The sequence below is a fragment of the Vidua chalybeata genome, chromosome 31 (assembly GCF_026979565.1).
Source record: "Vidua chalybeata isolate OUT-0048 chromosome 31, bVidCha1 merged haplotype, whole genome shotgun sequence".
NCBI lineage: Eukaryota > Metazoa > Chordata > Aves > Passeriformes > Viduidae > Vidua > Vidua chalybeata.
The window spans coordinates 1,667,228-1,692,504 of record NC_071560.1 but is presented as its reverse complement, the minus strand read 5'-3'; the positions used below and the strand labels follow the sequence as shown (position 1 = coordinate 1,692,504).

Genomic DNA, 25,277 nt, shown 5'->3' with positions numbered 1-25,277 from the left:
GGTTTCCTCGGAAGAAAATCGCGCGTTTTTGAGGAAATCGATGGCGGTGAGAAGTGCCAGAAGTCGTGTCCTGCCTCTCTGCCCGTGCCGGGTCTCCGGGCTGAGGCATCACCCGCCCTGGGATTGATCCCACCTCGTCCTTCCCCAGCGGCCAGCGCGGGGGCACAGCCTTTTTTTTTGGGATTAATAACGTGGAAAATTGGATTCCAGGAGGGTCTGTGTCCCTCCGCGGTCTCTGTGAGTGGCTGGGGAGGCGGAAGCTCAGCGAGGTGTCCTCACCCCGCGCGGATTTTCCTGATTTATCACCCAGAGGCTCAGAAATCCAGAGGAACACAACCCCCGGCGGGGCAGGGAGGGGGAGGGTGCAAGGCGAAACGTTCTTTTATTTGAGGCGAACGTCAGGAATGCGGACAGGGACGGGGAGCAGCCCCCAGACCGAGGGGTGAAGGGCTCAGGACGCACCCTGGAGAAAAAGCACTTTGGGAAGAGAGGAAACCGGGAGGATTCATCCCGCCAAGGGCACAACAAGGTTAAAAACCCCACACTCTGAACCGAGCTCTCCGACCCCTAAGGCTCCTCCTGGATCCCTGGGGCCATCGCAGAGCTCCCAGAGGGGGCGGCGAAGGAGCGGCATCACCCGGGACGCATCCCGGGAGCCCCCTCAGGGGCAGACCCGCAGCGAGAAGCCGAATCCCACCCAGTCCAGAGGGGACACGACCTGCCCGGCCACCGCGCGGTCCTGGCAGCGAGCGCTCCGCGTCACCTCCAGCAGCCTCGCCCCCATCCCGATCTTGAACCAGGGCAGGACCCTCTCCCCGTTGAAGGCGGCCCGGGTGTATTCCAGGATGGGAACGTCGTCGCCGGCGCTGTAAAAAGCCACCCGGCGCCCCTCGTAGTCCAGGGCGACCCGGAGCCGGCGGGGCGGGGGGTGCAGGCGGAGGTTGGCGCGGGGGGAGGTCAGGGAATGAAACGCCTCCAGCGCCCACACCCCCTCTTTGGGGGTCAGGCTCAGGGGGCCCTTCCTGCGCGCGGACTCCCGCACCACGCCCAGCGCCCAGACCCCTCCCTGCCCCACCTCCACCTCCCAAAAATGCCGCCCCGAGGCGAAGCCCCCCCTCGCCAGCACGCAGGGCTCGAAGTCGAAGCGCTCGGGGTGGTCCGGGACGTCCCTCGGCACCAGCTGCCCCCGCGCCTCCTTCCCGTCCTCGGAGAGCCGCAGGTGGGGATGAGCCGTGCGGGGCTCCAGCGTGAGGGCGGCTGCGGGATAAGGGGAGCGGTGGAGCGGAGTCGGCAGCGCGGAGATGCTCCTGTCCCCCCTCCCCCAAATCCCCCCCCCCAGCACCTCCCGTTCTCCCACTTCCCGCGGCTCTGAGGGGTGGGGGCGGCACCGGCCTCGGAGTGTCCCGGCAGAGCCCCCCCCGGGACGGGGGGGAGGAGAAGGGGGAGAGGACAAAGTGTGGGGCAGAGGCAGCGGGGAAGGACAGAGCAAGGTTGGGACTAAACGCCCCGGAGGGTCCCTCCCAACCCGATGCCGTCCTCGCAGTGAGGAATTGCCAGGCAGGGAAAGGGAAGCACGAATGCTCTTTTTTTTTGGGATGTTCGGGCCTTGCAGCAAGAGCGTCAACATCGGGAGCGGCAGTGCTCTCCCTCCCTCCCCCGCAGCAGGAGCGGCACTGGTTTTTCCACGGGGAACTCTCCCACCAGCCCAAATCCTCCCAATTTCCTGCCCCCAAACTCACCCGGCTCCTGCAGCAGGAACATGAGGCTGTCTGGGGAGAGAGATTTCACAGACTCACGGTTGGACGGCAACACCTTCATCCCACGGGATGGACCCCCTGGCCAAGCTAAACTCACCCCCAAGGATTTGTCCATGTGGATTTATCCCCTCTCTATCCTCTCCCCTGCTTTGCACCCACGTGGGATTAGATTTTCCCACCAGCGACCCTTAATCTGCTTTCCAGGTGAGACCTGGGAGGTGAAACTCCCTTTGCTGGGCTGGTTTTTCCCTTCTCTCCACTTCCCAACTGGTTTTGCCCCGGGAAATGCCTCAGGGAAAACCTCCTGGGTCCTTCTCTGGTGAGCAGTTCCTGGGTATCCCACACAAGGACCCCGTTTCCGGCAGATCTCACTCCCGGGGACCCCATTCCTTCTGGATTCCCACAGCGGGCCCCGCGTCCCCTCCCGGTCCCGCTCGGCACCTTGGCATCTCCTCAAGGTGCCCCTCACCAGGATGTTCCTCTGGACAAAATCCCCGAGGCTCCTCTCCAGGTCGGAGGAAATCTCGGCCGGGGGGTGGAACGTCATCATCTCACAGCTGCAAAGAGGCAAAAAAAAAAGGGGCGAACCCCCCCCCCTCAAAAAAAATCTGATGGTTCATTTTATTCTCATTAAATATTCCGGGGGCCGTTACGGGATGAGCTGAGGATTTATGCCAGGAGCAAACCCAAGCCCCCTTTCCCTGCCCTTTCTGGGCAGTTTCCTTCCCCCAGACCCAAATTCCCGAGCAGCGCGGCGGGAATTTGAGCTGCTGGAAGGAAATCTGCGCCTCGGGATTCACCTGGATGGCCCCAGGGGTGCGAGAAGGGAGAAGGAGCTGCGTTACCTGTCCAGGAGCTGCTGGATCTCCTAAAGGTGGGAGAAGAGAGGAGATGGTTAGAGAGGAGGAACAAATTGTTCCTTCAAATCCCGGGATCAGAGAACTCCAGCCTGGTTCGGGTTGGAGGGACTTTAAAACCCATCCTAATCCACGCCCAATCCACTTCCCAGAGGTGTCCGAGCTCTGTCTCACCTGGGGCATCCCCAGGGCTGTGGCGGTGACACCAGGGGAGCTCCCGAGGGGATCATTTGGGCTCCCGGGTGCTGGATTTTGTTCGTTCCTCCTTTTCCCCTCCCAGCCCCAGCGCTCCGGGCTCTCACCTGCAGGAAGTGGCTCGGGGGCTGCTGGAATTTCCCCTCCATCTCCCAGATGAGCGTGTCCAGCTGGGATAACTCCTCCGAGACCTTGGCCAGCGCCTCGTCCCGGGCTCGGCCGATGGCCCTGTCCAGGTCCCCGAGCTGGACCAGGAGGAGACGCTCCTGCTCCTCCAGGAACCGCCGCAATTCCTGGAATTCCCGCACCACGCGCTGCCCCTCGCTCCTGGTTTTGTCCTGCCGGGAGCGGCGGTGAGGGGAGGGGGGCGGCAGAAGGGCCGAGATCCCTCCGTCCCCTCCCTTCCCCTCCCTTCCCCTCCCTTCCCCTCCCTTCCCCTCCCTCCCAGCTCCGCGTTATCTCCCCGGCGCAGCCTCCGGTGAACCCCGGCAGATAAACACGGAACCCCACGCTCCGTGAGCCAAACCCGGGAGATTTGGCCTCAAAACACCTCCGGGGTAGAGGGGAGAGACCCAAACCCGCCCCGGGATCCAAACGGACCCCCGACCCCCCCCCCCCCCCCAGCTTCTCTCGGGGGCTCCCACCAGGTGCAAACTCCTCTGAGCACCGGATTTTCGGCTTTCCAGGTATTTTTCTCTCTCCTCCTTCAAAGCCTGGAGGCAGCTTTGGATCTGCTCCTGCGGGGAAATAAAAGGCGAGCTCGGAGGGGCTGAGAAAAATCCGTTTTCCCCACTAAAATTTGCTCTGTCCCTCGTCTGAGGTGGGAGACGCTTTGCCCAAGCACCGCGAGGAGCTGAGCCGGAGCCAGCCCCGTGTCCAGGGAGGTCTGGGAGCCCCAGATAAGAAAGATTTCCCCCCGCAAAAGAAAAAAAAACACACTCCTGGCTTCCGAAAATTTGGGTTCTGGGATAAAGACCGCCGTCTTTGGGCGGATTTCTTTAGCAGGTGTTTACATCCACAAGAACCGGCGTCAGTTTATAACTCCTTTAAGTTTATATAAGATTTTCCAGAAGTCTTTTTTTTTTTTTTTTTTTCTTTTTTCAGGAGAAGAGAAAAGGAGAGGAGAAGCGGTTTCTAAACTAGCTGCAACTGAACGAAAACAACTCCCATTCGTTCGAAACGAAAGAAACAGCGAAAGCGCTGTTTAAAAAAGCGCAGGGCGGATTAAAAACACCACCGAAGAGAAGCACTTCGGGGGCAGGGGGTCGCTTCCACACACACCTCGGGGATTGAAATCACCGCCGGGGGGGGGGGAGTTTAAACCCGACCACCTCCCACAAGCGGCCAAGGACCCAAAGGAGCCGAGTCCAGAGTTCCCACCTCCTTTCCTCTTGGGAAAACTCACGGAAAATGATTTTTTTTTTTTTTTTTTTTCGGGGGAGGCCACGAAGCTCCCGTTGCCCACGGGAGCTGAGGAGCGTTTTCCCCCGCAGGAAGCCGCTCCCCACGCGGGGGCTGAGGGGGGGTCTTACCTTGTACTCCTGGGCGGCTTCCTCGGCGGGCACCACGCGGTGCAGCCGGTGGAGCCGGGAGCGGCCGCACACCAGGCACAGCAGCGCCCGCTCCTCGCGGCAGAAAAGCCGCAGCGGCTCCCGGTGCCGCCCGCACAGGATGCCCTGTGCCGGGAGAAGCCGCCGGGCGATGTCGGCGACGTTGGCGAGCTCCCGGCTGGGGCGGAGGCTCCGCTGCGGGGCCGCGCTGCGGCAGCGCGGGCAGGAGAAGGAGGAGGCGGCGGAGCTCCGCCAGCAGCGCTCGATGCACGGGCGGCAGAAGTTGTGGCCGCACGGGATGGACACGGGGTCCTGGAAGAGCTCGAGGCACACGGGGCACGAGGCCTCGGCGCGGAGCTGCTCGGCCGGGCTGGGCCCCGCCATGGGGCCGCGGGGAGCTGGACGGTCGGGAGGAGGAGGAGGAGGGTGTGCTTCCTCCCTCCGGGGTGATAAAGGCTGTGCTTCGTCCCTCCGGGGAGCTGGACGGTCGGGAGGAGGAGGAGGAGGGTGTGCTTCCTCCCTCTGGGGTGATAAAGGCTGTGCTTCCTCCCTCCGGGGTGATAAAGGCTGTGCTTCGTCCCTCCGGGGAGCTGGACGGTCGGGAGGAGGAGGAGGAGGAGGGTGTGCTTCCTCCCTCCGGGGTGATAAAGGCTGTGCTTCGTCCCTCCGGGGAGCTGGACGGTCGGGAGGAGGAGGAGGAGGAGGGTGTGCTTCCTCCCTCCGGGGTGCTGGATGTTCAGGATGAGGAGGAGGAGGGTGTGCTTCGTCCCTCTGGGGTGATATAGGCTGTGCTTCCTCCCTCCGGGGTGATATAGGGTGTGCTTCCTCCCTCCGGCGAGCTGGACGGTCGGGAGGAGGAGGAGGAGGGTGTGCTTCGTCCCTCTGAGTGATGGATATTTGGGATGAAGAGGAGGAGGAGGGTGTGCTTCCTCCCTCCGGCGAGCTGGACGGTCGGGAGGAGGAGGAGGAGGGTGTGCTTCCTCCCTCCGGGGTGATGGATGTTCGGGATGAGGAGGAGGAGGAGGAGGAGGGTGTGCTTTGTCCCTGTGGGGTGATATAGGCTGTGCTTCCTCCCTCCGGGCAGCTGGATGGTCAGGAGGAGGAGGAGGAGGGTGTGCTTCCTCCCTCTGGGGAGCTGGATGTCCGGGATGAAGAGGAGGAGGAGGAGGAGGGTGTGCTTCCTCCCTCCGGCGAGCTGGACGGTCGGGAGGAGGAGGAGGAGGGTGTGCTTCGTCCCTCTAGGTGATGGATATTTGGGATGAAGAGGAGGAGGAGGAGGGTGTGCTTCCTCCCTCCGGATTGTCGGATGGTCGGGACTTGCTGCCTGAGGGAGATGGGCGTGCTTCCTCCTCCTCCTCCTCCTCCTCCTCCTCCTTGTTTCCTCCTCTCTTCCTCCCCTCTTCCTTACCTCTTCTTCACCTCCTCCTCCTCCTTTCTTTCTTCCTCCTCCTCCTCCTCTTCTTCCTCCTTGTTTTTCCCTCTTGCTTCCTTCTCTCCTCCTCGTTTTCCTCCTTCTCACCCCTCCTTTTTCCTTCTTCCTCTTTCTCCCGTTCTTCTTCTTCTTCTTCTTGCTCTTTCCTCTTCTTCACCTCCTTTTTCTTTCCTCTTCTTCTTCCTCCTCCTCCTCCTCCTCCTCCTCCTCCTCCTGGGTGCCCCTGGAGGAGCAGATGCGGGGAGCTGATAAGGCCGGAGCCAGGGCGGGGCTGGAGCAGAGGCCGCGGAGGAATCGCGTGAAATTGGGGTGGGAAAAACGAAACAAGAGGGTAAAAAAACGACGCGGGGATGGGGAAGGTTGAGATTAAAAATTTTTTAACGGGAAAGTGATGCAGGAAAAATTGGCTGGAGAAGGCAGGAAGGGGAAGGGAGGGCTGAGATCCAAAATGACAGAAAGAAAAATGATGGCAGAAGGGCTCAGATGTGCTGAAAGTGTCGGAGTGAGGGGGAAAAAAAAGGGAAAAAAGGGAAAAAAAAGGGAAGGAAGGGAGGAAAAGAGAGGAAAAGTGGGGGGCAGATGTGCTGAAAGTGTCGGGGTGAGGGGGAAAAAAAGGGAAAAAAGGGAAGGAAGGGAGGAAAAGTGGGGGGAAATGTGCTGAAAGTGTCAGGGTGAGGGAAAAAAAGGGGAAAAAGGGAAAAAAAGGGAAGGAAAGGAAGAAAAGAGAAGAAAAGTGGGGGCAGATGTGCTGAAAGTGTCGGAGTGAGGGGGAAAAAAAGGGGGGGAAAAAAAAGGGGGAAAAGGGAGGAAAAGAGAGGAAAAGGGGAGTGAAAAGCGAGTGTTTCTGCCCGGTTTCGAACCGGGGACCTTTCGCGTGTGAGGCGAACGTGATAACCACTACACTACAGAAACGCCGCTCCGCGCCCCGCGCCCCGCCGCGCCACGGGCAGCGCGCCCCGCGGGAAAAAAGAGAGAAAAAGAGGGAAAAGGAGAGAAAAAGAGAGAAAAGGAGAGAAAAAGAGAGAAAAAGAGACGTTTCGGGGAAAAAAACAGCCGCGCGAGAGCCCAGCGCGGCACCGGGAGCGGGAGCGGGAGCGGGAGGGGGATCGGGATCGGGATCGGTACCGGGAGTGGGAGCGGGAGTGGGACCGGGACCGGGAGTGGGAGCGGGAGCGGGAGAGGGAGCGGGACCGGGAACAGGACCGGGAGCGGGAGTGGGACTGGGAGGGGGACCGGGAGTGGGTGCGGGACGGGGACCGGGACCGGGACCGGGAGTGGGATCGGGATCGGGAGCGGGAGAGAGAGCGGGAGCGGGAACAGGACCGGGATCGGGAGTGGGACCAGGAGTCGGACCAGGAGCGGGAGCGGGTGCGGGAGAGGGAGCGGGAGAGGGAGCGGGAGCAGGAGCGGGAGCGGGACCGGGAGTGGGAGCGGGAGTGGGTGCAGGAGTGGGAGCGGGAGTGGGACCAGGACCGGGAGAGGGACCGGGACCGGGAGTGGGAGCGGGAGCGGGAGTGGGAGCGGGAGCGGGACCAGGACCGGGAGAGGGACCGGGACCGGGAGTGGGAGCGGGAGCGGGACCGGGAGTGGGAGCGGTACCGGGAGCAGGACCGGGACCGAGACCGGGAGTGGGCCTGGGAGCGGGACCGGGAGCGGGACCGGGAGTGGGAGCGGGAGCGGGTGCAGGAGTGGGACCGGGAGTGGGACCAGGACCGGGAGAGGGACCGGGACCGGGAGTGGGAGTGGGAGCGGGAGCGGGAGTGGGAGCGGTACCGGGAGCATCACTGGGACCGGGAGCGGGAGTGGGACCGGGAGCGGGAGTCGCACCGGGAGCGGGAGCGGGTGCGGGACGGGGACCGGCACCGGGAGCGGGATCGGGGGTGGGTGCGGGAGTGCGACCGGTACCGGGATCGGGATCGGGATCGGGGCTCTGAGCGCCCCGGGCTGCGCTGGGGGCGGGGCGTACCTGCAATGCCCCGCCCATTCCCCCGCCTCCGCCCCCGCCCCGCAGCGCCGGCCCCGCCTCCAGTCCTCCAAGAGCAACGAGTTGCGCGGGCGGACGAACGCCACAGGAAGTGTCGCGCTGACCCCTCCCCCCGTTGCTCGGGCAACCGGAGCCGCTTCCGGTCACGTTGAGCAGAAGGGGCGGCGCCCGCGCCGGAAGGCGGAAGTGCCGCGGCGTTTCCCGTCTGTGGCGGAGCCGCCGCCGGGCGAGCGCGGCCGGGGGGACCCGGCGGGCACCGAGCGGCTCCTCCGGCAGCGGCCGCGGCCGCGTAGGGCGCGGTGGGACACCGGCGCGGCTTAGCGGCGAGGCTCGGTGAGGCCTAGAGGGGCCCGGCCCGGGGTGGGCAGCGGGGGCGGCGAAGCCTCCGCCGGGCTTCAGGAGTTGTGCCCGGGCCGGGGGAGGCCGGAGAGGGACTCGGAGCGGGTTGGGGGGGCCGCCAGAGCCCGCGGGGGGGGGGGCGGCAGCAGGAGCCCCGGAGGAGGAGGAGGAGGAGGAGGAGGAAGGGCAGGAGGGTCTCGCCCCCCGGCATGGCGGCCCCGGCGGCGCTGGGCGGCCCCGGCTCCCGGCCGGACCCGGTGGAGACGCTGCAGGAGGAGGCGATTTGCGCCATCTGCCTCGATTACTTCGCCGACCCGGTGTCCATCGGCTGCGGCCACAACTTCTGCCGCGGCTGCATCTCCCGGCTCTGGGCCCGCGGCGGCCCCGAGCCCCCCGCGGGCGGCTCCGAGGGCGGCTCCGAGCTGGAGGAGGAGGAGGAGGACGAGGACGACGAGGACGAGCTGGAGGAAGACGAGCTGGACGTGGAGCAGGAGGAGGAGGAGGAGGAGGACGAGGCCGGCGTGGACGAGGAGGAAGACGACGACATGTGGGAGGAGGAGGAGGAGGAGGAGGAAGCCGAGCTCTGGGAGGACGCCGCTGAGGACGAGGAGGAGGAGGAGGAGGAGGAAGAAGCCGCCGCGTGGGCGGGGGGCGCGCAGGGCGGGCTTTACTTCGGCGACGAGGACTACGACGAGGACGTGATGGAGGAGGACGTGGAGGAGGAGGAGGAGGCGGACGAGGAGGAGGAGGAGGAGGAGGAGGAGGAGGAAGAGCAGCCGCCTCCCCCGGCCCCTCCGCGGCGCCCCGCGGTCTTCACGTGCCCGCAGTGCCGCAAGACCTTCCTGCAGCGCAGCTTCCGCCCCAACCTGCAGCTCGCCAACATGGTGCAGATCATCCGGCAGCTCCACCCGCGGCCGCAGCGCCCCGCGGGGCCCGGGCCCGGCCCGGCCTCGGCTCCCGGGGGTCCCCCGGAGCTCTGCGAGAAGCACCAGGAGCCGCTGAAGCTCTTCTGCGAGGTGGACGAGGCGGCGATCTGCGTGGTGTGCCGCGAGGCCCGCGGGCACAAGCACCACAGCGTGGTGCCCCTGGACGAGGTGGTGCAGGACTGCAAGGTGGGGGGGGGGGGGGGCTGGATCTGGGGGGTTCCGGGGGGGTTTTGTGGGGGTTTCGTGAGTTTTCATGGGGTTTTGTGGGGGTTTCATAGGGTTTTGTAGGGGTTCCGTGGGGCTTCATGGGCCTTTGTGGGAGTTTTGGTGGGGTTTGGTGAGTTTTGGTGGGGTTTTGTGGGGTTTTTGGTGGGGTTTGGTGACCTTTGTGGGGGTTTCATGGGGGTTTTGTGGGGTTTCATGGGGCTTTGTGGGGGTTTTGATGGGGTTTTGTGGGGGTTTTGGTGGGGTTTTGTGGGGGTTTCATTGGGTTTTGTGGGGGTTTCATGGGGTTTTGCAGGGGTCCCGTGGGGTTTGGTGAGTTTTGGTGGGGTTTTGATGGGGTTCTGGTGGGGTTTGGTGACCTTTGTGGGGGTTTCATGGGGGTTTTGTGGGGTTTCATGGAGCTTCGTGGGGGTTTTGGTGGGGTTTTGTGGGGGTTTTGGTGGGGTTTTGGTGAGTTTTGCTGGGGTTTCATGGGGCTTTGTGGGGGTTTTGATGGGGTTTTGTGGGGGTTTTGGTGGGGTTTTGTGGGGGTTTCATTGGGTTTTGTGGGGGTTTCATGGGGTTTTGCAGGGGTCCCGTGGGGTTTCGTGAGTTTTGGTGGGGTTTTGATGGGGTTCTGGTGGGGTTTGGTGACTTTTGTGGGGGTTTCATGGGGGTTTTCTGGGGTTTCATGGAGCTTCGTGGGGGTTTTGGTGGGGTTTTGTGGGGGTTTTGGTGGGGTTTGGTGAGTTTTGTGGGGGTTTTGTAGGAGTTTTGTGAGTTCTCATGGGGTTTTGCAGGGGTTCCGTGGGGTTTCGTGAGTTTTGGTGGGGTTTGGTGAGTTTTGGTGGGGATCCATGAGGATTTTGGTGGGGTTTCGTGGAGTTTGGTGAGTTTTGGTGGGGTTTGGTGAGTTTTGTGGGGGTTTCATGGGGTTTTAGTGGGGTTCCGTGGGGTTTCATGGGGCTTCGTGGGAGTTTTGGTGGAGTTTCATGAGTTTTGGTGGGGGTTTTGTGGGGTTTCGTGGGGTTTTGGTGGAGTTTTGTGAGTTTTCATGGGGTTTTGTAGGGGTTTGGTGAGTTTTGGTGGGGTTTCATGGGGCTTTGTGGGGGTTTTGCTGGGGTTTTGTGGGGGTTTTGTGGGGTTTCATGAGTTTTGGTGGGGTTTTGGTGGAGTTTTGTGAGTTTTCATGGGGTTTTGTAGGGGTTTGGTGGGGTTTTGTGAGTTTTGGTGGGGTTTTGTGGGGTTTCATGGGGCATTGTGTGGGTTCTGGTGGGGTTTGGTGAGTTTTGTGGGGGTTTCATGGGGGTTTTGTGGGGTTTCATGGAGCTTTGTGGGAGTTTTGGTGGGGTTTAGTGAGTTTTGTGGGGTTTCATGAGTTTTCGTGGGCTTTGGTGGGGTTTTGTGGGGTTTCATGGGGGTTCCATGAGTTTTCATGGGGTTTTGTGGGGTTTCGTGGGGGTTTCATGGGGCTTTGTGGGAGTTTTGCTGGGGTTTGGTGAGTTTTGTGGGGGTTTCATGGGGGTATTGGTGGGGTTTCCTGAGTTTTGGTGGGGTTTTGTGGGGGTTTCCTGAGTTTTCATGGGGTTTTGGTGGGGCTTCATGGGGGTTTCATGAGTTTTGGTGGGGTTTGGTGAGTTTTGTGGGGGTTTCATGGGGTTTTGTAGGGGTTCCGTGGGGTTTCATGGGGGTTTTGTGGGGGTTTCATGAGTTTTCATGGGGTTTTGTGGGGTTTATGGGGTTTTGTGGGGTTTCATGGGGTTTCATGGGGCTTTGTGGGAGTTTTGCTGGGGTTTGGTGAGTTTTGTGGGGGTTTAGTGAGTTTTGGTGGGGTTTGGTGGGGCTTTGTGAGTTTTGTGGGGGTTTCATGGGGGTTTTGGTGGGGTTTAGTGGGGGTTTGCAGGTTTCGGTGGGAGTTTGGTAGGTTTTTGTGGGGTTTTTGGTGGGGTTTCGTGAGTTTTGGCGGGGTTTCATGAGTTTTCATGGGGTTTTTGGGGCTTTGTGGGAGTTTTGTGGGGGTTTTGGTGGGGTTTGATGAGTTTTGGTGGGGTTTTGTGGGGGTTTTGGTGGGGTTTGATGAGTTTTGGTGGGGTTTTGTGGGGGTTTTGGTGGAGTTTGATGAGTTTTGGTGGGGTTTTGTGGGGTTGCGTGGGGGTTTAATGGGGTTTTGTAGGGGTTTTGGTGGGGTTTTGTGGGTTTCATTGGGGTTTCTTTGGGGTTTTGTGGGTTTTTTGCAGGCTTTTGTGGTTTTTTTTTATGGGGTTTTGTGGGGTTCTTTGGGGTTTCTCGTGCTTTTTGTGGGGTTTGGGTCACCGAGGGCTCTGGGGGTGGCACTGGAAGGCTCCAGTTCGGTGACTGGGGAGGGGAAAAAGGGGAAGTTTGGGGGTGATACAGCTCGGTTAGAGCTGGGAAGCACCAGATTAAGATGGGGAAAGGCTCATTTCCATCTTTTTTTGGGGGAAAAAAACAGCAAAACACCGCAGGAGGCAGGAAAAACAGGGGGGGGTTTGGGGACAGGGGAGGCACCTGGGGGGTTTGTGCCCACCTGGATGTGGAGTCAGGGAGGGAAAAGGGGGACAAAGGGGGGGTGGTTTGTGAGAGCAGGGGATCTGCAAGGCCTGAGCTCCATCCCCTTTCCCTCAGAACAAGCTCCAGAGCCACCTGGAGCCGCTCCGCAAGCAGCTGGACGCGGTGCTGAAGCAGAAATCCAGCGAGGAGGAGAAAATCTCCGTGCTGAGGGTGAGCACCGGCTGCTCCCGAGGCTTCTTCCCGACTTTCTCCCTTCCCAGCTTGCACTCCGCCAAAAAAAAACCTCAGTCCCAGGTTGCTAAAATCCCCTTTTGTCAGCCCAAAGCTCGAGGTGGGAGGCAAAGGATACAAAAGTCCAATTTGAGGAGTTGAAACCCCACCAAAAACCCCACAAAAACCTACCAAACTCCCACCAAAACCTGCAAACCCCCACGAAACCCCACCAAATCCCCCATGAAACCCCCACAAAACTCACAAAACCCCATTAAACCCCACCAAACCCCACTAAACCCCACCAAAACTCACAAAACCCCACCAAAACTCACAAAACCCCACCAAAACTCACAAAACCCCACCAAAACTCACAAAACCCCATTAAAACTCACAAAACCCCATCAAAACTCACGAAACCCCACCAAAACTCACAAAACCCCACAAAACCCCCACGAAACCCCACCAAAACCCCCATGAAACCCTCACAAAACTCACAAAGCCCCACCAAACCCCACCAAAACCCACTAAACCCCCACAAAACTCACAAAACTCCACCAAAACTCACAAAACCCCCATGAAACCCCTGCCAAAACTCCACCAAAACTCACAAAACCCCACTAAACCCCACCAAAACTCACAAAACCCCACCAAAACTCACAAAACCCCACTAAAACTCACAAAACCCCATCAAAACTCACAAAACTCCACCAAAACTCACAAAACCCCACCAAAACTCCACCAAAACTCACAAACCCCCACCAAAACTCACAAAACCCCACCAAAACTCCACCAAAACTCACAAAACTCCACCAAAACTCACCAACCCCCACCAAAACTCCACCAAAACTCACCAAAACTCACAAAACCCCACCAAAACTCACAAAACCCCACCAAAACTCACAAAACCCCACAAAACCCCCACGAAACCCCACCAAAACCCCCCAAAACCCCACGAAAACTCGCCAAACCTCCACGGGTTTACGTTTATGATTTTTAATTTTTAATTTCTTTTTTTTTTTTTCTCCTCCCGCTCAGGAGCAGATGCAGGTGGAGATGCAGGAGCTGGAGGCCGATTTCGAGGTGCTGCACAGGTTCCTGGCGGGGGAGCAGGTGCTGCTGCTGAGGCAGCTGCAGGAGCGGCACGAGGCGCTGCTGGCGCGGCAGCGGCGCAACCTGGGCGCGCTGGAGGAGCGCGGCGCGGCGCTGCGGCGCCTCATCGCCGACGCCGAGGCCGCCGGCAGGCAGGACGGGCTGCAGCTGCTCAAGGTGAGGGGGGGACTGGGATTGGGGGGTGGGAGAGGGGGGAGATTGGGATTGGGGGTGGGAGATGGGGGAGATTGGGATTGGGAGATGGGGGAGATTGGGATTGGGGGTCTGGGAGATGGGGGAGATTGGGATTGGGGGTGGGAGATGGGGGAGATTGGGATTGGGGAGTGGGAGATGGGGGGATTGGGATTGGGGGTGGGAGATGGGGGAGATTGGGATTGGGAGATGGGGGAGATTGGGATTGGGGGTCTGGGAGATGGGGGAGATTGGGGTTGGGGGTGGGAGATGGGGGAGATTGGGGTTGGGGGTGGGAGATGGGGGAGATTGGGAGTCTGGGAGACTGGGAGACTGGGAAAACTGGGGTTAGGGGTTGGGAGAGTGGGATTGGGGGGTGGGAGATGGGGGGATTGGGATTGGGGAGTGGGAGATGGGGGAGATTGGGATTGGGGGTGGGAGATGGGGCAGATTGGGGTTGGGGGTGGGAGATGGGGGAGATTGGGATTGGGGGTGGGAGATGGGGGGGAATTGGGATTGGGGGGTGGGAGAGTGGGAGAATTGGAATTGGGGGTCTGGGAGATGGGGGGAACTGGGATTGGGGGGTGGGAGATGGGGGAGATTGGGGTTGGGGGTCTGGGAGATGGGGGAGATTGGGGTTGGGGGTGGGAGATGGGGGAGATTGGGATTGGGGGTGGGAGATGGGGGAGATTGGGAGTCTGGGAGACTGGGAGACTGGGAAAACTGGGGTTAGGGGTTGGGAGAGTGGGATTGGGGGGTGGGAGATGGGGGGATTGGGATTGGGGAGTGGGAGATGGGGGAGATTGGGATTGGGGGTGGGAGAGTGGGGAGACTGGGGTTGGGGGTGGGAGATGGGGCAGATTGGGGTTGGGGGTGGGAGATGGGGGAGATTGGGATTGGGGGTCTGGGAGATGGGGGGGAATTGGGATTGGGGGGTGGGAGAGTGGGAGAATTGGAATTGGGGGTCTGGGAGATGGGGGAACTGGGATTGGGGGGTGGGAGAGTGGGAGAATTGGAATTGGGGGTCTGGGAGATGGGGGGAACTGGGATTGGGGAGTGGGAGATGGGGGAGATTGGGGTTGGGGGTGGGAGATGGGGGAGATTGGGATTGGGGGTGGGAGATGGGGGAGATTGGGATTGGGAGATGGGGGAGATTGGGATTGGGGGTCTGGGAGATGGGGGAGATTGGGATTGGGGGTGGGAGATGGGGGAGATTGGGATTGGGGGTGGGAGATGGGGGAGATTGGGATTGGGAGATGGGGGAGATTGGGATTGGGGGTCTGGGAGATGGGGGAGATTGGGATTGGGGGTGGGAGATGGGGGAGATTGGGATTGGGGGTCTGGGAGATGGGGGAGATTGGGAGTCTGGGAGACTGGGAGACTGGGAAAACTGGGGTTAGGGGTTGGGAGAGTGGGATTGGGGGGTGGGAGATGGGGGAGATTGGGATTGGGGGTGGGAGATGGGGGAGATTGGGATTGGGGGTGGGAGAGTGGGGAGACTGGGGTTGGGGTGGGAGATGGGGGAGATTGGGGTTGGGGGTGGGAGATGGGGGGGAATTGGGATTGGGGGGTGGGAGAGTGGGAGAATTGGAATTGGGGGTCTGGGAGATGGGGGAACTGGGATTGGGGGGTGGGAGAGTGGGGAATTGGGATTGGGGGGTGGGAGATGGGGAAATTGGGATTGGGGAGTGGGAGAGTGGGGTTGAGGGGTGGGAGATGGGGGGAGATTGGGATTGGGGGGGGAGATAGGGGAGATTGGGATTGGGGGGTGGGAGAGTGGGGAGACTGGGGTTGGGGGATGGGAAAGGGGGAAACTGGGATTGGAGGGTGGGAGAGGGGGGAGAGTGGGGTTGGGGGATGGGAAACTGGGATTGGGGTTCTGGGAAAAGAGGGAAACTGGGATTTGGGTTCTGGGAAAAGAGGGAAACTGGGAGCCCTGGGATGGGCTCCAGCAGCTCCAGCTCACTGGGGCTTCTTCCACCCCGTTTTTTTGGGAGAAAAGGGAAAATTGGGATTGGGTTTTTTTTTTTTTTTTTCCCCCTGGCCTCCAGCTTCTCGAGGTCTCCACAGGCTCTCCCTCTCACTAAACTTTTCCCTTTTTTTTTAAATTTTTTAAAATTTTTTTTTATATTTTTTTCCTCCCTCTCTGTTTGGCACCCAGGACATCAAAGGCACTTTCATCAGGTCAGTGATTCCCCATTCCCAGCGGAGCCTCCTCGGGGTTTTTCCTGGGAAAAGCCACCCCAGGAACTTCCCCAGGGTGGGTCGGGGTGGTGAGAATTCCTGGCGGGGAACAAATGGGATTTTGGGGGTGATTTGGGATGTCTGGGTGAGGAGAAAAGCTGGGAAGACACCTTGGAGCAGCTGAATTCCAATAATTCCAAATTCCCACCCCTCCTTTTTTTTTTTTTTTTTTTTTTTTTTTAATCCCATTTCAGGTGTGAGAACATCAAATTCCAGGAGCCCGAGATGGTGCCGGTGGATGTGGGGAAGAAATTCCGGAATTGTTTCCTGCAGGACGTGGTGATGAGAAAGATGGAAAAGGTCTTCAGCAAAGTGCCCCAAGGTGGGGGGGAGGGGGGGAAATGGGGGGAAATTTGGGATTAAAGGAGTGAAAAATGAGGAGGGGGGGGCGTTTAAAGGAGTTGGAATTGAGGGTTGAAGAGGTAAAAAATTGTCATTTAAAGGAGTTAAAAATTCCGGGGTTAAAGGGGTGGAAGTTGGGGTTAAAAGGCTGGAAATTGGGGATTGAAGGGATTGGAAATTTGGGGTTAAAAGGCTGGAAATTGGGGATTGAAGGGATTGGAAATTTGGGGTTAAAAGGGTGAAAATTTGGAAGTTGAAGGAGTGGAAATTTTGGGTTAAAATGCTGGAAATTGGGGATTGAAGGGATTGGAAACTGGGGGTTAAAGGGGTGAAAACTTGAAAGTTGAAGGAGTGGAAATCTGGGGTTAAAAGGCTGGAAATTGGGGATTGAAGGGATTGGAAATTTGGGGTTAAAAGGCTGGAAATTGGGGATTGAAGGGATTGGAAATTTGGGGTTAAAGGGATGGAACTTGGGGATTGAAGGGATTGGAAATTTGGGGTTGAAGGGATGGGAACATGGGCTTGAAGAGGCGAGAATTCGGGATTGAAAGGCAGGAAACCGGGGGCGGGCGGGGGGCGTTAAAAAGCGGAAATTCGGTGTTAAAGGGCTGGAAATCGTTGCTCCGACCCCCTCCACGTGCCACGACCCCCACCCCCCCCCCCCCCCCCCCTCCCCCCTAAGCCCCCTCCCAACCCCCGCAGCCGACGTGACCCTGGACCCCTCCACGGCCCACCCGCGGCTCAGCCTCTCGCTGGACCGGCGCAGCGTCCGATTGTCCGAGCGGCGCCAGGAGGCGGCGGGCAGCGCCCGGCGCTCGGACGGCGACCTTTGCGTGCTGGGAGCGCCCGGTTTCAGCGCCGGGCGTCACTACTGGGAGGTGGAGGTGGGCGGCCGGCGCGGCTGGGCCGTGGGGGCCGCCCGCGAGACCACCCGGCACCGGCACAAGGGCGCGTCCGGCGGCTCGTCCCCGGCGCCCAAGCGGGAGATCTGGGCCGTGGGCACCAGCGGCAAGAAGTACCAGGCGCTGACGGCCACGGAGCAGACGGCGCTGGCGCCCGGCGAGCAGCCGCGGCGTTTCGGCGTCTACCTGGACTACGAGCGGGGCCAGCTGTGCTTCTACAACGCCGAGAGCATGAGCCACATCCACACCTTCCACATCTGCTGCCGCGAGCGCGTCTTCCCTTTCTTCCGCATCCTGGCCAAGGGCACCCGCATCAAGATCTGCACCTGACGGGTCCGGGCTGGCCCCCACCCCACCCCGCCCCACCACACCCCCGCCGTGGGGCTGCGGGGCATAAAAAAAAGAAAAAAAAAAAAAAAAAAAAAAAAAAAGGGGTGGTGGGGTGTCGGGGGGGTGCTGCCCTCGGCTTCCTGCACCTGCTTCGCTCGTGAGGTTCCTCCTCTTCCTCCTCCTCCTCCTCCTCCTCCTTCTTCTTCTCCTGCTGCTGCTGCTCCTCCGCCCGTGCCGGGATCCGGCAGCGGCGCCACGGAGCTGGCTCAGCTCAGGAGGGGGAGGCCCCTCGGGAGTTGGGTTTGGGGTTGGGAACGGGGCAGGATCCACCTTGGAATTGGGGTTTGGGTTGAATGGGGCGAGATCCGCCCCTTTGGAGCCGGTTTTGAGTTAAAACGGGGCAGGATCGACCCCTTTGGAGCCGGTTTTGGGTTAAAACGGGGCAGGATCCGCCCCTTTGGAGCTGGTTTTGAGTTAAAACGGGGCAGAATCCGCCCCTTTGGAGCCGGTTTTGGGTTAAAACGGGGCAGAATCCGCCCCTTTGGAGCCGGTTTTGGGTTAAAACGGGGCAGGATCCGCTCCTTTGGAGCCGGTTTTGGGTTAAAACGGGGCAGAATCCGCCCCTTTGGAGCCGGTTTTGGGTTAAAACGGGGCAGAATCCGCCCCTTTGGAGCCGGTTTTGGGTTAAAACGGGGCAGGATCCGCCCCTTTGGAGCTGGTTTTGAGTTAAAACGGGGCAGAATCCGCCCCTTTGGAGCCGGTTTTGGGTTAAAACGGGGCAGAATCCGCTCCTTTGGAGGTGATTTCAGTTTGGAACTGGGATGGATTTCCCTTGGATCTGGTTGCCCGTTCGGTTCCTGGTGCTGGGAGCTGCTCCCTCCCTCCCCCAGTTGTATCCCAGTTGAATTTTGGGCCCTTCCCGGACCCCCCCTCCCCCTCCCCACCGGGAGTTTTTCTGCGTTTGGGACCAAATCCTCTCAAGATTTGAAACTCCCTCCCTTTGCCCAAAATCCGCATTTTTTCAGTGCCTGGATTTTTTTTTTTTTGGGTTTCACCTGAGCCCCCACCCCCCCAACCCAGCACCAATGTTCCTGTTCTTCCCCTGCTGTTCTCCTGCTCCTCCAATCTCCCTTTCCTTGCCATTTTTTGGGGGAAAATCCTGGATTTTCCTCTCCCCTCTGGCACTTTACGGGGCCGGGAGGAGCCGCTTCCGCCCCGCAGCTCTGGAGCTCCCCGAGTTGGGGATATTTATTTTTCCCCCCCCCCTTATTTCCAGCCGGATCCTGTCCCACTCGGGAGCTCCCCCTTGCCCCTTTTCCCTCACGTTTCCCCGGATTTTGGTGGATTTGGGAATTTCCTGTTGGCGTTACAGAGCTCGTTCGGGATATTTTTGGCTAAAATGAGAATTAAATGGAGATTTAGTTTTATGACATGTCAATAATAAAGAATAAAGAAGTTGTATCCAAGGCTCCAGGTCGCTGGATCCCGGGAAGAGCCATTTCCAGGATGAGTTTGGGGTGAATTACCCCAAAACTGGGGTCGGGGAGGGGGGGGGAACCCCAACATCACCAAAATCAGGAATGGGTCCAATCCCAGCTCCTTAATCCTGCCCCAATCCTTGTTAATTAATTAAGGATGACCTGGAGCTGCGTGTGCAGGTCCCAGCTCTCCCTTCTTTTCTGGAGCAGCATTCAACAGCCAGGAAAAATCACCAAAACCCCCCAAAACTGGTAAAAAAAAACGGCCCTTGGGGCCAAAGTGGAGCTGCCCTGTGGGAAATTCCTCCCTAATGAATATTCCAGAAATCCCCAGAGCTTGCGGAGGTTTCTCATGTTTTACATTTACCTATTTTGTTTTTTTTTTTTTTTTTTGGTTGTTTTTTTTTTTTTTAAATTTAGGGTTTCCGCAGGAAAAGGATGAGGAACATCCCCAAATCCCACCCCAGTGACGTCAGCAGCGTTTTTCCTCCCGAGGTTTTGTCCCCCCCTCTCTCCCCGCCAGTCCCAGCACGGCGACTCCAGCTCCTGTAAAGCGCCATTTATTGATGATTTTATATATATATATATTTTTTTTTTTTTTTGGGGATAAAAACGGCGGATTCGGGCTCAGCGGGTGCCGATGGTCACCTGCCACACCCGCACCAGGTTGTCGGTGTAGCCGGCGAACAGAGTCTGGGGACGAGGACAGGAGGTCACTCGCCCACCCAGCCAAGGTGTGAGTGAGCCCCAGGTGTGCCCAGGGCAAGCCCCAGGTGTGGGGGGGCCACCAGGTCCTTCCCGGGGTGGCTCCTCCAGGTGCTGCGACCCCAAAGCCCCCCCAACCCCCAGGGCAGCTCAGGGGTCCCCAGGCCCTCATTCCCCAAATCCTTGTCCCCGTGTGAAGGGTCCCCAGGTGAGGGTTCCCTGCCCAGGTGAGAGTTCCCTGCCCAGGTGAGGGTTCCCTGCCCAGGTGAATGTTCCCTGTGCCCAGGTGAGGATTCCCTGCCCAGGTGAGGATTCCCTGCCCAGGTGAGGGCTCCCTGCCCAGGTGAGGGTTCCCTGCCCAGGTGAATGTTCCCTGTGCCCAGGTGAGGATTCCCTGCCCAGGTGAGGATTCCCTGCCCAGGTGAGGGCTCCCTGCCCAGGTGAGAGTTCCCTGCCCAGGTGAGGGCTCCCTGCCCAGGTGAGGGTTCCCTGCCCAGGTGAAGGTTCCCTGCCCAGGTGAGGATTCCCTGCCCAGGTGAGGATTCCCTGCCCAGGTGAGAGTTCCCTGCCCAGGTGAGAGTTCCCTGCCCAGATGAACATTCCCTGCCCAGGTGGAGGTCCCTGCCCAGGTGAGGGTGCTCAGGGTCTCACCTGCCCATCGGCTGACCAGGCCAGGGACGTGCACTGGGGCGGCTCCGCTTTGCTGCTGGTGCTGATCACCTCCTGCTTCAGCTCGTCCACGATGATCTTCCCTTCCAGGTCCTGCGGGACCGGAGAGGTGAGGAATCACCTGGATCCCGCCCGGATCCCACCTGGATCCCACCCCAGCCTGGAGCTGGCTCAGAAACAGCCTCTGGGTTTCCCCACGGAGCGGTCGGAGGCATCTGAGTGTTTCATCACAGCACGGGGGCAGCGTCCCCATTCCCGTTCCCATTCCCATTCCCCATTTCTATCTCCATTCCCATTCCCATCCCCATTCCCCGTCCACATTCCTATCTCCATTCCTGTTCCCATTCCCGTCCCCATTCCTGTTCCCATCCCCATCTCCATTCCCGGTTTCCCGTCCCCATTCCCATTCCCATTCCCGGTTTCCCATTCCCATCCCCATTCCCATTCCCAGTTTCCCATCCCCATCCCTATCCCAATCCCCATTCCCCCATCCCCATCCCCGTCCCCATCCCCATCCTCATTCCCCCATCCCCATTCCCATTCCCGGTTTCCCGTCCCCATTCCCATCCCAATCCCCATCCCCATTCCCGGTTTCCCATCCCCATCCCCGTCCCCATTCCCATCCCATCCCTGTCCCCATTCCCTTTCCCATTCCCATCCCAATCCCCATCCCCATTCCCGGTTTCCCATCCCCATCCCCGTCCCCATTCCCATCCCATCCCTGTCCCCATTCCCTTTCCCATCCCCATCCCCATTCCCGGTTTCCCATTCCCCCATCCCCATTCCCGGTTTCCCATCCCCATTCCCGGTTTCCCATTCCCCCATCCCCATTCCCGGTTCCCCATTCCCGGTTTCCCGTCGCCATTCCCGTACCCAGATCTTGATGCTGGGCCCGGTGGCGGCGCAGAGCCAGTAGCGGTTGGGGCTGAAGCAGAGCGCGTTGATGACGTCGCCGCCGTCCAGCGTGTACAGGTGCTTGCCCTCGTTGAGGTCCCACAGCATGGCCTGCCCGTCCTGGGGACACCGGGGGGACACCGGGAGATCAACCCGGGGAGCGCGGGGACGTCCCCGTGAGCAAAAGAACCCAGGAACCTCCATGGAGATCCCCTCGAGGAGCTCGGGGACGTCCCCGTAAGCTCCAAAAGAACCCAGGAACCTCCATGGAGATCCCCTCGGGGAGCGCAGGGACGTCCCCGTAAGCTCCAAAAGAACCCAGGAACCCCCATGGAGATCCCCTCGAGGAGCTCGGGGACGTCCCCGTAAGCTCCAAAAGAACCCAGGAACCACCGTGGAGACCCCCCCGGGGAGCGCGGGGACATCTCCATGAGCTCCAAAAGAACCCAGGAACCCCCATGGAGATCCCCCTCGGGGAGCGCGGGGACGTCTCCATGAGCTCCAAAAGAACCCAGGAACCTCCATGGAGATCCCCTCGGGGAGCGCGGGGACATCCCCGTGAGCAAAAGACCCCAGGAACCTCCCAGGAGATCCCCTCAGGGAGCTCGGGGACGTCTCCATGAGCTCCAAAATGTCCCAGGAACCTCCGTGGAGCTCGGGAACGTCCCCGTGAGCAAAAGAACCCAGGAACCTCCATGGAGATCCCCTCGAGGAGCTCGGGGACGTCCCCATGAGCTCCAAAAGAACCCAGGAACCTCCATGGAGACCCCCCCGGGGAGCGCGGGGACGTCCCCGTGAGCTCCAAAAGAACCCAGGAACCCCCATGGAGACCCCCTCGAGGAGCTCGGGGACGTCCCCGTGAGCAAAAGACCCCAGGAACCTCCATGGAGATCCCCTTGAGGAGTGCGGGGACGTCTCCATGAGCTCCAAAAGACCCCAAGAACCCCCATGGAGATCCCCCCGGGGAGCGCAGGGACGTCCCCGTGAGCTCCAAAAGAACCCAGGAACCGCCGTGGAGCTCAGGAAGGTCCCCGTGAGTTCCAAAAGACCCCAAGAACCTCCCCAGAGATCCCCTCGAGGAGCTCAGGAACGTCTCCATGAGCTCCAAAAAGCCCCAAGAACCTTCGTGGAGATCCCGAGGAGCTTCAGAAAGATTCCCAGGAGCTCAGGAACGTCCCTGTGAGTCCAAAAGAACCCAGGAACCACCGTGGAGCTCAGGAACGTCCCCGTGAGCTCCAAAACACCCCATGAAGATCCCGAGGAGCTTCAGGAAGATTCCCAGGAGCTCAGGAACGTCCCAGGTCTCAAAGAGGTTCCCTGGAGCGAGGCCTCCCCTTCCCAACTCCGACCACGACCAAGGCAGGGAGCCCAGAGCGGGAATTGGGGCTGGGGGATGCCCCCGGGGTGGCCCCCAGGCCCTACCTTGCCCCCGGAGGCGCAGAGGGAGCCGTCGGGGGACACGGTGACCGTGTTCAGGTAGCCCGTGTGCCCGATGTGGTTCGTCTTCAGCTTGCAGTTGGCCAGGTTCCACACCTGGGGTGGGAAAAAAAGGGTGTGTGGGGGGGGGGGTCAATCCCGGGGTCTCAGGGTGAAACCCACCCACCCACCCACCCACCCGCGCCGGGGGTCCCGTGCTCACCTTGACCAGCTTGTCCCAGCCGCAGGACACGATGATGGGGTTGCTGCTGTTGGGGGAGAAGCGCACGCACGACACCCACTCCGAGTGGCTCTCGTCCTGGGAACGAGAGGTGGTGGGGTGGGACGGGGTGGGGACAGGGGGGGACATGGCCAGAGACCCCCCCCAGCGCTCCCCAAATCCATGGGACTGAGACCAACCAGCAGGACTGGCACCAAACCCAACAAGAATGAACCCAAACCCAGCAGGACTGACCCCAAATCCTCCAGGACTAGCCCCAAACCCACCAGGACTGACCCCAAATCCTCCAGGAATGGCACCAAACCCAACAAGAATGAACCCAAACCCACCAGAACTGACCCCAAACCCAACAAGAATGAACCCAAACCCACCAGGACTGACCCCAAATCCTCCAGGAATGGCACCAAACCCAACAAGAATGAAACCAAACCCACCAGAACTGGCACCAAACCCAACAAGAATGAACCCAAACCCACCAGAACTGGCCCCAAACCCACCAGGACTGACCCCAAACCCACCAGAACCAACCCCAAACCACCAGAACTGACCCCAAACCCACCAGAACTGACCCCAAACCCACCAGGACCGACCCCAAACCCACCAGGACCGACCCCAAACCCACCAGGACCGACCCCAAACCACCAGGACTGACCCCAAACCCACCAGAACTGACCCCAAACCCACCAGAACTGACCCCAAACCCACCAGAACTGACCCCAAACCCACCAGAACTGGCACCAAACCGACCAGAACCAACCCCAAACCCACCAGAACTGATCCAAACCCACCAGTACAGACCCCAAACCCACCAGGACCGACCCCAAACCCCCCAAGCCCCCCCCCCCAGCTGACCTGCACCGTGTACTTGCAGACCCCCAGCGTGTTCCAGAGCTTGATGGTCTTGTCCCGGGAGCCGGACACGATCTGCCGGTTGTCCGAGGAGAAGGCCACGCTCAGCACGTCCTTGGTGTGGCCCACGAAGCGCCGCGTGGTCGTCCCCCTGCGGGGTCAGGAGTGGGGTCAGCACCCACAAAACAGGGGCTGGGGAACCCCAAAACCACGAGAAATACCCATAAACTAGGGGAAAAAAAAAAAAAAACCAGCCAGGAACTGGGGGTGAAAGGAGACACGGAGTGATTTAATCGGTGAGCGGGGACGGGATCAAAGGGGTTTCAGGGAGGATTTTGGGTTTGGGAAGAGTTGGAGTCTGGAAATTCTGACCCTTTTCCAGCTGCACGCCGACAATGAAGCCGTGGGCACCCCAAAATTCAGCTTGAGCCCCCCACCCCAAGGGCTGCTCCCCCACGTTTCTCCCATCATCATTGCAGGACGTGTCGTCAGATCCCGTGGGATCAGCAAGAACATCGTGTGTAATCATCGGGAGAGGGAGAGCAGCTCAAAATCCCCCCCAAAAAACCCTGGGATTTATGGAGAGCAGCTCAAAATCCCCCCAAAAAACCCTGGGATTTATGGAGAGCAGCTCAAAATCCCCCAAAAAACCCTGGGATTTATGGAGAGCAGCTCAAAATCCCCCAAAAAAACCCCGGGATTTATGGAGAGCAGCTCAAAATCCCACAAAACAACCCTGGGATTTATGGAGAGCAGCTCAAAATCCCACAAAACAACCCTGGGATTTATGGAGAGCAGCTCAAAATCCCAAAGACCCGGGATTTACAGAAATGGGACAACGAACACCTCAAAACCCCAAAAACCCGGGATTTACAGCGAGCAGCTCAAAACCCCAAAAACCCAACCCCCGGCACCACGTAACCCCGCAATGCCAGCCCGATCCCCAGCGATCCCAGCCCGATCCCCCTCAATCCCAGCCCGATCCCCACTCAATCCCAGCCCGATCCCCAGCAATCCCAGCCCGATCCCCGCAATCCCAGCCCGATCCCCACTCAATCCCAGCCCGATCCCCAGCAATCCCAGCCCGATCCCTGCAATCCCAGCCCGATTCCTGCAATCCCAGCCCGATCCCCCTCAATCCCAGCCCGATCCCCCTCAATCCCAGCCCGATCCCCAGCGATCCCAGCCCGATCCCCAGCGATCCCAGCCCGATCCCCGCGATCCCAGCCCGATCCCCGCTCAATCCCAGCCCGATCCCTGCAATCCCAGCCCGATCCCCCTCAATCCCAGCCCGATCCCCCTCAATCCCAGCCCGATCCCCCCTCAATCCCAGCCCGATCCCCCTCAATCCCAGCCCGATCCCCGCAATCCCAGCCCGATCCCCCTCAATCCCAGCCCGATCCCCCTCAATCCCAGCCCGATCCCCGCGATCCCAGCCCGATCCCCGCGATCCCAGCCCGATCCCTGCTCAATCCCAGCCCGATCCCCTCAATCCCAGCCCGATCCCCGCTCAATCCCAGCCCGATCCCCCTCAATCCCAGCCCGATCCCTGCAATCCCAGCCCGATCCCACTCAATCCCAGCCCCATCCCCGCAATCCCAGCCCAACCCCCTCAATCCCAGCCCGATCCCCGCTCAATCCCAGCCCGATCCCCGCTCAATCCCAGCCCGATCCCCCTCAATCCCAGCCCGATCCCCGCGATCCCAGCCCGATCCCCCTCAATCCCAGCCCGATTCCCCTCAATCCCAGCCCGATCCCCCCTCAATCCCAGCCCGATCCCCGCAATCCCAGCCCGATCCCCACTCAATCCCAGCCCGATCCCCAGCAATCCCAGCCCGATCCCCGCAATCCCAGCCCGATCCCCACTCAATCCCAGCCCGATCCCCCTCAATCCCAGCCCGATCCCTGCAATCCCAGCCCGATCCCCCTCAATCCCAGCC

At 60.2% G+C, this 25,277-nt stretch overlaps 3 protein-coding genes and 1 non-coding gene across 5 annotated transcripts; 1 reads left to right on the top strand and 3 right to left on the bottom strand.

Annotated features, from left to right (window-relative positions):
• Positions 1-363: 363 nt before the first annotated feature.
• LOC128801735 (E3 ubiquitin-protein ligase TRIM11-like) lies at positions 364-6,458 on the bottom strand. Its single transcript, XM_053967818.1, has 8 exons — positions 5,949-6,458; positions 4,342-5,914; positions 3,454-3,546; positions 2,917-3,147; positions 2,603-2,625; positions 2,199-2,314; positions 1,740-1,769; positions 364-1,257 (listed from the first exon to the last, which is right to left on the bottom strand). Exons 2-8 carry the CDS (start codon positions 4,741-4,743, stop codon positions 662-664), a joined length of 1,491 nt encoding a protein of 496 aa, XP_053823793.1. The 5' UTR covers positions 4,744-5,914; positions 5,949-6,458; the 3' UTR covers positions 364-661.
• Positions 6,459-6,630: 172 nt separating this feature from the next.
• On the bottom strand, positions 6,631-6,703 carry TRNAV-CAC (transfer RNA valine (anticodon CAC)). Its single transcript has one exon. It is a non-coding gene; the product is annotated as a tRNA-Val (tRNA).
• A 1,081-nt stretch (positions 6,704-7,784) lies between these two features.
• On the top strand, positions 7,785-18,546 carry TRIM41 (tripartite motif containing 41). 2 transcript variants are annotated; one of them, XM_053967780.1, is made up of 6 exons: positions 7,785-9,208; positions 11,888-11,983; positions 13,022-13,252; positions 15,429-15,451; positions 15,706-15,833; positions 16,556-18,546. In XM_053967780.1, exons 1-6 carry the CDS (start codon positions 8,324-8,326, stop codon positions 17,083-17,085), a joined length of 1,893 nt encoding a protein of 630 aa, XP_053823755.1. In that variant the 5' UTR covers positions 7,785-8,323; the 3' UTR covers positions 17,086-18,546. The 2 variants fall into 2 exon arrangements, with proteins under 2 accessions (XP_053823755.1, XP_053823754.1); XM_053967779.1 differs by having other exon boundaries at positions 7,785-9,226.
• A 561-nt stretch (positions 18,547-19,107) lies between these two features.
• LOC128801799 (receptor of activated protein C kinase 1-like) lies at positions 19,108-23,490 on the bottom strand (the record flags this gene model as incomplete). The annotated part of the gene is made up of 6 exons (XM_053967937.1): positions 19,108-19,256; positions 19,920-20,030; positions 20,811-20,951; positions 22,254-22,364; positions 22,471-22,566; positions 23,341-23,490. Coding segments are annotated over 6 exons (675 nt in total), but the record flags the coding sequence as incomplete, so codon positions are not given.
• Positions 23,491-25,277: the final 1,787 nt, after the last annotated feature.